At 38.7% G+C, this 12,434-nt stretch overlaps 1 protein-coding gene across 1 annotated transcript in view; it reads right to left on the reverse strand.

Annotated features, from left to right (window-relative positions):
• The window catches only part of spega (striated muscle enriched protein kinase a), a 48,745-nt gene extending 36,373 nt beyond the window's left edge, over nucleotides 1–12,372 (reverse strand). Inside the window, exons 1-6 of the mRNA XM_033982066.2 lie at nucleotides 11,770–12,372; nucleotides 10,709–11,037; nucleotides 10,092–10,226; nucleotides 2,265–2,404; nucleotides 524–612; nucleotides 273–448 (exon numbers count right to left, since the gene is read on the reverse strand). Coding sequence (XP_033837957.2) covers nucleotides 273–448; nucleotides 524–612; nucleotides 2,265–2,404; nucleotides 10,092–10,226; nucleotides 10,709–11,037; nucleotides 11,770–12,305 — 1,405 coding nt within the window. The 5' untranslated portion in view covers nucleotides 12,306–12,372. The remainder of the gene's footprint in view (nucleotides 1–272; nucleotides 449–523; nucleotides 613–2,264; nucleotides 2,405–10,091; nucleotides 10,227–10,708; nucleotides 11,038–11,769) is intronic.
• Between the last annotated feature and the right edge of the window lie 62 nt (nucleotides 12,373–12,434).

Below are 12,434 nucleotides of genomic sequence, written 5' to 3' on the forward strand. Positions count from 1 at the left end.
CGTGATGCCAATAGAAGCTTTGTATTGAATGCATTTTCTTGTGCTGAAATGAGCAAGACCGACTTGCAGGAACACTTCTTACTTTAAATAGTTTCAAAGAAGAAACTGAAAAAAAATATTTGGCTGCTGAGAATTTATTCACCAAATATATTCATGCTGCGGGAAAGAATTATTCCAGGAAAGTTTGTAAAAAAATATGTTTAAAAGCTCAAAAAAGTAGACGTAACACAATTTAACAAGATCACTAGACAGGCAAGATGACAGTGGTTTACCGTTTACATCCACTTTACACTGGGCCTGCTTGATCCCGTGTTCATTGATGATCTTGCACACATAGGTCCCGGCGTCAGACTGCTGCGCTGCTGTAATCCTCATCTCGATAGCGCCCTCTTCAGTCTGTGTGAGGGAGTAGCGGCCTGACGTAGTGATGCTGGCTCTGTCCTTGGACCTGGGAGAGTGGTCAGACTGAAGCATTATGGGATGTGAGTGTATTTGGTTATCTGTGTAGAGGATTGTGTCTCACCAGTGGACCATAGGAGGAGGTTGGCCTCGCACTCTGGCACTGATGATGACGTCGTTGCCCTCGGTTACGGAGACGTCGCTGGGTGCTAACTGTGGGATCAAATGAGGGCTGTAAGGTTTTTCGATGTAAAAATCAACCAACTTCATAAAGATAAGTCATGCTTCAGTATCTTGTTATCCATTTCTTGAAACCTAATTACACTAAAAAAGACTCCACGGTGATGTTATTGCTTTGACTCAAATGTTCCACAGTATGGCATTAAACAAGAGATGCCACCAGCCAAGCACCAGTTACAGGTCAGAGCTGCAAAGAGGTGACCACGTTCACAGTATGAATGCATGATTTTAACGTATTTTTGACCAATAAAAATACCCATAATTTACTAAATACATATTAGACAAGTTTAATACCATACTGAATAAAATCTCCATGATGACAAAACCCCCACCAGAAAAGTTACACAGTGCACCTTTAAATAAACAATAAATAATTGACAATCATGGCAGTTATGTAGCAAATACACATTAGAATCCATTGGCTGTTTTCACAAGAAAAGACCCTATTTAATTCACAAACTATTTTATGGTGTCTTTAAAAGTGTATTATGTAACTTTCCGTAGGAGGTCCACCACTTGCTTGTCTCCATAGGGATGTTATTGTTTATCTAGAGTGTGACACAGTATGGCATTAAACTTATCCATGTTGCATTTATTTGATTAAAAAATGCTTATTGCTCCTTTTCAAACATACATTCATACTGTGATTGGGCTCGCCTCTTCAGAGATCTAACCTGAAAGTTGACCTGGTGGTGTTTTCTTGTCTCTATACAGAGAGAAAAGTTTAATGCCATACTAAGACCACATGGGAACATAAAAGAAAGTACAATTTAATGTTAAAAATGACGTTCAATTGTCTAAAGAAAAAGACTATTCCTTAGTATCAAAATCAAGCTTCAAATTTTTGTATTGTGAGGACACTTTGCCATACTGGTGAACATTCTAGACAAAGCAATAACATCTCAATGTATATCATCCAATAGAAAAATTACACAGTGCCCCTCTAATGAGAATTAATGACAGAACTACTGTATATTTAACTTTTTGGTCAAATGTAATTTCAGTGACACTCTTATCTTATGGTTCACGAGGCATTATTATCCTTGCCCTTGCTTTATTCATCACTGCCTTGACAGACCTATTCATTCCTTATTAAAATATAGGGGACTTGGATCATCTCCCAGTCCAATCTCACTCGACTGACAGTAATTCTCATATAACAACAGTGTATATGAAATGGAGAGCGGCCTATCTGTGCTGTACCGACTTCAATGTTTTTCAATTAGCATTCGCTGGAAGCTGGTGCTGTTGTTGTTGTGACGTCTGATTGGCTGTATCTTTATCCAATTATAATTTGGGTAGCCTCTAAATGAAATATGATATGAATTACTCTAATACGTCGAGCAGAACATATCAAAATGGCTGTGCAGACTAGCAAAGACCAATTACAATACATTTCAATCTTGTAGACTCACTGTACAGTAAATGCGATTACATGGAAGTAGGGTTGTCAAACGTATCGAAAATCAGATACTAATCGATACTAAAACTAGTATCGAAACTAGATACTCATTTGAGCAGGGATCGATACTGAAAAACTCACATTCGCAGGACATAAATGAACAATTACAATACATTATGGTTTTGGAGAAACTTAAAAAATTATAATAAGAATAGCTGATTACCTGGAAGTGAGGTGGCTCTTTAAAATGCACTCTCTTGATGGGGGCAGTGGAAGGCGTGACCTCCATGGGCTCCTCCTGAGGGCTCAGATACTCCTCATCGGACCCCACCCTGGTGCTCCCACGATGCTTCTGGGTTGTCTCTGAAAGTACAGGGGACAATGTACAATGATTTCTGTGCTTTAAATGAATTTCCTACTGTCTAACGCTGCACTACATGTCCTCAAGGCTGTGTACTTTCCCCCCTGCTCTTCTCCAAAATCTAATAATGTATTTATTTAATTTTATAATATTTTTATGATTACGATTACTTTTTTGCACCAATCTGCAGAGCACAATTGTAATTAAAGCATAAGTAGGTGATATGGCAAACAATTAATAACAAAATAAATAAAAAACTTAGGGCCATCATTGCTTTTCAGAGATAACTTAAGCCATCTACTTCCTCTCAGAGTTCACCCCTCACTGTGATTGGTTAAATCTACTGTCACTCACCCACCAGTGTACAGCTCTGATAATACAACTGATACCTAAATTTTAATGACTGAAACATGCATGATTAAAACAAAAAAAAACAACAACACTTTTTTCCCTGATATTAATCGAATACAATTATCAATTTAATTTTAATTTGTCTGAAAAAATAATGAATTTAAATATAAATTTACCAAACGCAAACAAAACAGTCCTTTAATCACTGCAATTCAACAAAAAAGTTATATTCCCTCTTCCAAAGTCTTCGTCTGCTCCAAATCAGTTTCACTGACAGAGGATTGGATCTGGACCTTTCCATTAAAAAGACTCTCCATCTCCATCTAGATTGCACTGCCCAAGGAAAACCTATAACTGATTAATAGCTAAAAAAATCTTTAAAACCAACTCCCTCTCCTCGGTCCTCCTCGGCTCCCAATAGTAAATCTCTGGGGTGCTTTAGACAAACCTGCCAGCTCTTATGTAACACTCAGATCTTTCATTTCCCTCTTTTTTCTGGTCCTACACGGCTCCTGCCCCTGCACACTGCGAATCAATGCCATGCCTACTGTGTTTGGGCGGCAAGGACCAAAAACAACAGCATAGATACACCATAAAGCTAAGTTTCAGTATATACAAGTATATTTACTATATTGTACTGTGAATGTAAGGACCAGTGGTGCGAGGTAAAGTAAAAAAGTACTGTACTTAAGTAAAAATTTTAGGTATCTGTACTTTACATAAATACATTTTACAGTGGATACTTTTTACTTCACTACATGTGAGAGCAGGTATCTGTACTCCACTACATTTTTGTACAGAACTGAAAAGTAAAAGTATTTTTTATTATAGTTTGAGACCTGCTGAAAAGTCTGACAGTTTTATTTTTAACATGTTCATAGTTTGAGCAAACAAAAATAAACAAATAAAAACATTTGAAATTGTATTTATTCATTTGTTTTATTTTATTGTTTCTATTGAACAAAATTCAGCACAAATCTTTATCAAAATCACTGTATTTGAAGATTTATAAGACCTCAACATATGTCCAAAACAGGTACTTTAATACTTTTACTTAAGAACATTTTTTCATGTGATACTTTTACTTGAGTATTTTTTTTACCTCTGGTATCTGTAAACTGACAACTTTTTCCACCACTGGTAAGGACTAGACCAGGGCTAAATCAGGAGTAAACAAAAAACAGACTTATAAAGCACTTTTCCAGACACTTTTTTTTAATGATTTCTTGCATTATTCATTCACTCCACACTCGGTGGTGGTAAGCTCGTACTGAAGCCACAGCTGCCCTGGGGTAGACTGATGGAAACAAGGCTCTCAATCTGCACCATCAGCCCCTCTGACCACAGCCAACACTCAAACACCACATTCACACAAGGCAATGTGGGTGAAGTGTCTTGCCTAATGACATTACACTGGTATCCAACCACCTGATCTCCTGCTTCTGAGATCTGACTTTGACACACAAACTAGCGCTAAAGCAGGAGTCAGCCCGAATCCAGACTAAACCAGGTCCAAACTAGCAATACTAAACCATACTCGTGACTACACCAAGGCTAAACTATGGTTAAACTGGATTAAACAGGAGTGAACCAGTACAAAACAGCACTATGCTAGATCTGAACCAGGATTTACTGAGTGCTAAGTAAGGTCTAAACATGATTAAACCATTTGAACTAGCAATTAAACCAGGTCTAAACACGGTCTACACCGTGTCTACCATATGAATAGAAAAGGTAAGAAGATTTTCTAACTACAGTATAACAGGTCTAAACCAGAACTCAGTCAGGACTAAACCAGGACTAAACCAGGCCTAAACTAGGAATAAACCAGGACTAAACCAAGGCTAAACCAGGACTAAACCAGATCCAAACCAGGACTAAAGCAGGACTAAACCAGGAATAAACCAAGACTAAACCAGGACTAAACCAAGACTAAACCAGGTCTAAACCAGGACTAAATCAGGAGTAAACCGGGACTAAAAAAGTATTAAACCAGAATTAAACCAGAACTAAACCAGGACTAAACCAGGACAAAACCAGGACTAAACCAGGACTAAACCAGGACTAAACCAGGACTAAACCACATCTAAACACGTTCTACCCAATCTCTACCGTAGGACTAGAAAAGGACTAAAGAATTTCTAAGAACAGTAAAACAGGTCTAAACCAAAATTCAACCAGGACTAAACTGGGACTAAAAAAGTACAAAACCAGAACTAAACCAAGACTAAACTAGAACTAAACCAGGTCTAAGCAAGGAGATTTCACATCATCCCAATTTTCTGGCATACAGAATTCTCTGTATAAAATAGTCACCTGGAATGAGTCATATCCCTCCTACCTTTTTGGCACTATTCTGTTGACTCATGATGTTAAAAAAAGGGAGATTGAAAAGTTGCACTAATAAAATTGACAATAAGATTTGCAAAGGGACACAAAGCAGCCTGCAATCACAAGAGGACAAGAGGAGGGCTAAAAATACTTGTAGACTGCACTGTCCAAATATGGGAAGACAGGTTCTGCTTCACGGATACCACCAAGATATGACGCCAATGCTCCCAGTCGGAATTTTGTTTTTGGATACATGGAAAAGACTCAAAGGAATTAGAAAAAACACAGTAGTAGTTATAAACAAGTAGTACTAATTTTAAAAAAATCTAATTAATTTCAAAATTATTTCAAAACATTAAAATTAGTCATGTAAAGCCTTATAGGGATGGCCAGCTATGATTATTACAAGTCTCCTCTCCCTTTAGTCTACTAGTGGACTTTACATTTGTTTCAAAACATTTTTATTCTAATTCTGATCCAATTTTTTAAAATGATTTTTCAATGGAGCAACAATTTTACGTTTGGGGAAAATTTGAGAACAAACTTCGTTCCTCAATTATTTTTATTACTTTTATTTCATTTTATTTTACATGAAGCCCAAATTAAAGCAACTCGTATTAAGAAATAAAAATATATTTATACACAAACATAACATCACATCAACATGGAGACTAAACCGGAAACTAAACCAGAACTAGATCAGGACTAACCAAGTCTATATAAGCACTAAACTGGGATTAAACTAGGATTAGAGTTGAACGATTTGGGAAAAATATCTAGTTGCAATCTTTCTGAGAAGCATTGTGGTCAGATTTACGATTAGGGATGTTCTGATCCGTATATCGGCGCTGATGCTGAAAAATCTGCTGGTTCAGATATCAGCTTCCAAATATCGGTTCAGTCGATATCCTGGCCCAGAAAGTGTCATAATGTGCACTTTTATTTATGCAAAGTTGCTCTGTGGTTACTTGAGGGATAAGAAACAGCTACATAACACATTTGGGGCAGTTTTGTCGTATTTCATTTTTCTTTAAAGGAAATAACTACGGTTTTAAGACTCTGCACTGGTATCAGCTGATATTGGGAATCGACAGATACTGAAAATTATAGTTTTCGAATGGATATTGGAACTGCATCCCTATTTGCGATTTATGTTTTAACACTAGGCTTCTGTTCAAAGTTCACATTTTGAGAGCGTCTACAAGAATCGACAAGAATTTTTCAATTGACTGAAATATGAACTGACAAACTAGAACAAGAATCACATTTCAGAACACGTTTGCGCAGATCGAAACTGCAGGGTTAGCCGTTTTAATGCAGAATAAGACAGCATAGGTTGTGAAGGAAATGATGGCTATCTATGATTAAAAACTAACAAAGTTCTGTTTTACTTTCCTTGTTCCAATCTAAATAGGCTAATCCCCCCATAGCTTCCCGATATCACAGTCTCGTGTTTTGAAAGCGGTTTAGGACTGGGGGGCTCTGCTTTGTGTGACGTGGGACATCTGTGCGCTCGGAGCCCTGGAGATGGGACGTGTTGCCATGGTAACTGTCGGCCCCTTTGTAGTTTAGAAGCCGTGGCGTGTGGAGGAGGCTGGCACCAGATTAAACCCACTGACTCAACACCAGGCAGCCCAGTGGCATTTCACTTCAACGCGTCACCATCAGATATTTAAACATAACGTCAAAGTGAAAAATCAAAGCTACATCCTTAAAACTACAATTTGTACTCAGTGAAATATGTAGCAATGATCTAAGATAAACTGAGGACAAAAACGTCTGTACAGACTAGTGTTGTGAAAAGTATCAGAACAAGTATAAGACCACATATTCCCATGGACTACTATGGAAACTACCTGGACGACTGAGGAATTACACAGATATAAGGTAGAAGTACTACCATTTAATGTTGGAAATCACATTCTATTGCCTAAATAAAGAGTGTTTTTATCATGATAGTGATATTAGACTCGTTATCAAGAGTCTATTCCTTAGTATCAAAATCCGAGTTTGAAATTTTAGTACTGTGACAATGCTAGAACAAACAAAATAGTTATCATTGAGGATTACACCGACCACATAATACCAGGGAAATGAGGAGCTAAAATCTCTCTAAAATTTGCCATTCAAGCCGTTAGCAACAGATCTGTCATGCTAATATATGCAGTGTGTTTTCGGCAATTACAATTTGAGTGCAAAAGTCTTCCGGTCATAGTTTATGGACTTAAAAACAGCACAGGAGACTGCTGGGTTCTGTTATCTTGGGAATATTTCTGTGGCTCAGAGCAAGAAGACCTTATAAACAGGATTACAGAACTAGCATGAATCAAGCTAAATACAGCTCCAGGTATGTTTTTGAGGAGGGAACAATGTTATAACATGGTTAAAAGCTCAAAAAAGTAAAAATTGCAAATGATCTCCCATTTAAAAATGTACACTGTGTTTTCTATTAGCAATTTTGAAGCCTTTAAGTTTAGATAGAAGATTTCTTGTGTAATCGTAAATGCAAAAGGCTGGCATAAGTGAAGATTGCTACAGAAATATGCTAATAATATAATATAACTTTGCATATAACTTTGCAAAACATTAAAATATCACAAAAAAGAGGAACTAGTTAATTTTATATAGTTTGTAGTGGTCCAAAGTTATTCCTCACTTACTATATGCATTCTGAACACCCTAATTATTCACCGTGATGAGTTTATAAGTCCATTTTATAACTTTCAGAGGCCAGAGTAGAGTTTTGCTGTGACCGTAACGCTAACTACTATCATGCTAACACACACTTCCTGATTATTGGACAATAAAGTGCTTTATAATTAGATTACATATTTTAAACTCAAGTGCTGCTTATACAATATATCTGTATTGGGGCAAGACAATTTTTCATTTAGTTCATGTTTTTTATACATTTTTTACACAGTGTAACACAAGGAAAAGATTTTTAAAATAAACACTACAGAAAAAAAACACAGCAATGCTCAAAAGGAGTAGCCAGAAGCAAAAGGTTATTTCAGCCTATCCCCTTTCATATGTAACAATTGGTATAAAACAGTGGATTTTTGCTCAAATAAAAGGGATAAAATAGTGTGCAGGGACATTAAATGTTTTTTCAAACTTTTTTAATTTGTAAAAAAAAAAAAGTCATTTCAAATATTTTCACTTCAGCATTTCAATCCCAAATATATTCTTTTTTGATGTAGGCTTGCTTTGTCTCCCCTGACTGTACATATAGACCGTCAAAGTGAGTCGTGGGGGCAGAGTACGAGCTTCTCAGACCCTATGAGTGCTTGTCCCGTGGGCTTTTAGGATCCTCTGGTTACTCACCAAATCAGTGAGAGGAGAGGAGCATTCCGGTCTCTACCTCCTCCCACGGACAAACACATTTAGCACAATGCACCAGGCGAGGAGGTGTCAGAAAGGAACGCTGGTAAGGACTTAAGATGGTTGTTTTGTTTTTATGTTACAAGTCTAACAAAAAGGAGATATATTATGTAAAATCACAAAACGGTGCTCTATCATTATTAATGGCCCTTTACCAGATTACCAGATTTTTCCAATATATTTAAGCAAAATTAGTCTTGCCCCAGTACAGATATATTGTATAAGCAGCTGTTGGAGTCTAAATGCGTATGTTTAATTGTCTGCATCTAATTGGCTCTGTGCACATTAGCGCCCGGCGACTGCTAGCGTCACTACTTCCTGTACAACTTTATCTCTATAAGGTTTTTGCAGAGTCACACTAAAATGAGAAAATACTGAAAGGTCAGGCACTGGACAGGGAGCTGCAGGTGAATGTCACTGACAAGATGTTAAAAATTACACAAATAAAATGAACATTTCACCAGAGGGCACTTCTGTGTTTAGAAAGAGAGATGTTTGTGTCTCAGTGGTAATGCTAATGCTAATTTAGAGGCATAATAAATATTAAGACAACACCACAAACTGAAGTATTCTACATATAAAAATCAGTGGGTAGTCTTTATTTTAAGGTTGATTATTTATGTTTTCCAATTTTGATAAAAGTGACTGGAAGTGCGCCACTACCATGCTAATTGTTGCTAACTTTACAGTCAAGGTAAATTCCCATTCACTTATAAACTCATCATGGTGAATAAATATGATGCTCAGAATGCATAATGTAAGTGAGAAATAACTTTGAAATAGTTCTGTTTGTGTTTGAAGTTTGCGTGCTCAGAAAATCTGTTTTTTCACCTACCCCCCTATCCCCGCCCACAGTTCTGTCCTTAATTGCGATTATTCAAATAAGTTAGACCTTGGGTTAAATATGTAGGGTTCAAAAATGTCACATAGCTATTTTTCAACAAGAAAAACACATAACTGACAGCCTAGTATAGTTACAATGAAATGCCACTATGACGAATGGTCCACTGAACATGAAGTCAATGGATATATTTCTATTATCAAGCAGTTTTAGAACAAAATTGTGTCTTACAATGAACAAAGTTTAAAGAAAGGATATTACACTTCTATAGGGTATTAAGTGCAAAAACATAACATAATTAGATCATCATGTTTCCTTTTATTGTTTTGAAAATGCTACATTCACCAAAAACAATCTATTAACATGTTTCAGTTTTGTTTTTAATGCTGAGTTGCCCCCTCTCCGCCCTATGTCTCTCCCCCTTCAGAGCGCTGGATCCCGCTAATGAAACTACTGCACATTGTATCAGGTTTGTGTAGAGTTTTAGTATCGAGAGCATGTGAGCAGATCTTTGGACAGAAATGTGCCGTTAACAGTGAGGAGGGTTTGAATAGGATCTAGGAGAGATCGCTAGATGTCTCAAACATTCATGGATGACATCTAAAACCTCTTCAGGCATGTTTTTGATGAAGGAACAATGTTATGACATGGTAGAAAGCTCCAAAAACTCTGTTCCTGTCATGCTCTAAGCGAGTGACCAGCGAAGGTAGAACTGGATTTTGGATATTATCACTATATTATTGTGATTTTTCAGCATCGCCATAGTAACAATTTGGTCCTACCTGTGGGTCTAGGGTTGCCAGATTGTGTCCCCTCTGCTCCGTTAGCTGCTGTCCCATCTTTCAGGGGCCTCTGGTTCCTGGGGCCTTCGGCTGGCTCCTCGTCTGCAGACTGGTAGGAGTCATCAGAGGAGGCTCCTGTAGAGGACAGAGGACATGAGTTTGTAATGGGGTCGGATCCTAAAGGCGTGTTCTTTTTTAGACACATGTCCTACACCCAAAGGTGAGAAAGTCAGTCTGACAGTGGCAACCTTCACGATGGATATTTTTGGGGTGATAGTGGTGACTCTATTACACTATTTTCTGATCTATGTTATAATGTTGTTTCCATGTCAAAAACATGCTTGGAGTTGTGTTTTGTTTCATTCACACATGTTTAACACACAAGCCCTGCATATTTAAGCTGAGTTCTTGTCTCAAACAGGAAACACTCTGTGATGTCATGTGGTAATACAGGAAGTGCTCCACTGTGGTTCAAAACTCCACACACCTTCACTATTTGGATAATTTCAACCCTGGAAGTGCCTATTAGGTAGTTGTTAAAATGAACTAGTTGTTTTTCGTATTTTTAAGACAGTAAAAGTAAGCTACAACGTCTTTAACAACATAATTTTAACTACCTTCTTCCGGAGATCTTGGCTGCCCCCTCTTGCTCCCCCTCCTTCTCCTCCTCCGGTCCCCCTCGCACTCCGCCTCCATGGGTTCGTCCTCCACCAGGATCGTGGGGATGGTGAGCTTCGCCCCCCCTTCGGCTCTGCGTCTCTTGGTGAGGGGGCTGATGGGAGCTGCGGCGGAGGGGGTAAGGGGGGAGAGGGTCTGGGGCCTGGGTGCCTGGTCTCTTGTGCCCACTGGAGATGTTCGCTTCCCAGTCGGGCTCAAAGATCGGTCTGCCTGGTCCAGTGTCGGGTCTTTGGTTGTTGGGGATGGGGAGAGAGGTGAGCTGTTGCTTCTGGGTAAAAACATTTTAAAAATGGTTTAATTTGATATTTACTATTACTATTATTTTTTTTACATTGACAAATAAAGAAATTTAAAAATATCAAAAATAGGTTGTGTTCATGTGACTTCACAACAATCTAGAATCCCTATAGTTTAGTTGGAGACAGGTTTGAGACAGAATTGCAGATTTGTTGACCTGGTTTATGGTTAATATCTCTGTGATTAACCATAAACCTACTCACATGAAACAAAAACTGGCATAAAGTTCAACATCTTTTCTGTATGTATAAATAAAACAAAAATAAAACAATTTCACAATAGCTTCAGAAAGACACCTAAGACATGATTGTTGTCAGTTGAAATGATTTTAAGACATAACATTAATATGATAGATTTGTGGAGCTGATCCCAAACAAATGATGATCTATGGATCTCCCATAGTTATATAGGCCCCTGCCCTCCATCTTAAGTTGTGACATGAATTCAACCTATTTTCATTCTTATCATCATAATACTGTGAGATAATCATAGCCTATACTATCCTTGCTTCTCAACCTCTTGAGCCATTCATATAAATGCACTCTCTCTCCTTCTTCCTATGGCTCCTATAACCCACCATCCCATCTTCACCACAACAGCAGAACCTTCAGCCTTCTCAGCCTCTCCAATACCTCCTCTTCCCTTACACAAATGAACAAGGATCTATTACAACCGTAAAATTGAATGTAGTCGTTATGCAAACCTTGTGGGGGTTGCCCTTTTGGCTGTTAGCGATGGTTTCCCCGGTAACTGCTGAGCCGATGCGGTCTCCATGGCAACAGAGATGGTCCTGGAGCTTGGTTTTGATGAGCCATCCACAGGTTTCCCCTGCAATCCCGCCTGTGTCATGCCTCCCACTCTACTCTTCACCGTTCTTTCCTCCAGGGCCTCCAGCTTTCGGATGACTTGGGGTGGGATTGGCTCCAGCTTGCCCAGGCTGGGTCTCTCCTTCTGGGCCAGCTGCTCGGTGGAGTAGGCCTTCTTCAGGTTGGGTTTTCCCACCAGCTTCTTGATTCTCTGGAGCTCCTCGGTGAACTTGTTCTGGTAGTCCTGGACCTTGAGGGTGTAGGTGCTCTTGTCCTCCAGAGAAGAGGCGCGTTGTTTGAATGCAGCTCTCCTCTGGGCGGCCCCTTCGTTCTTCTCTGGGTTCTTGTCTTCTGGTAGGTCCACGCTGGCTCTGCGCTCCTCAAAGGCCCTCACCCTGTCTGAGATCTTAGAGCCAGTGCTTTTAGGCGTCATGGTCTTAGAAAAGGGACCACTGTTTGTGTGTGAGTGTTGGGGGGTAGTTTCAGTCCTAAAAGAGTTGTGAAAAGTTTGTTTCTTTAGTTGAGCGTGTTCTGTCTCGTTATCACAGAACACAATGTACAA

Source organism: Periophthalmus magnuspinnatus, chromosome 2, assembly GCF_009829125.3.
Source record: "Periophthalmus magnuspinnatus isolate fPerMag1 chromosome 2, fPerMag1.2.pri, whole genome shotgun sequence".
NCBI lineage: Eukaryota > Metazoa > Chordata > Actinopteri > Gobiiformes > Gobiidae > Periophthalmus > Periophthalmus magnuspinnatus.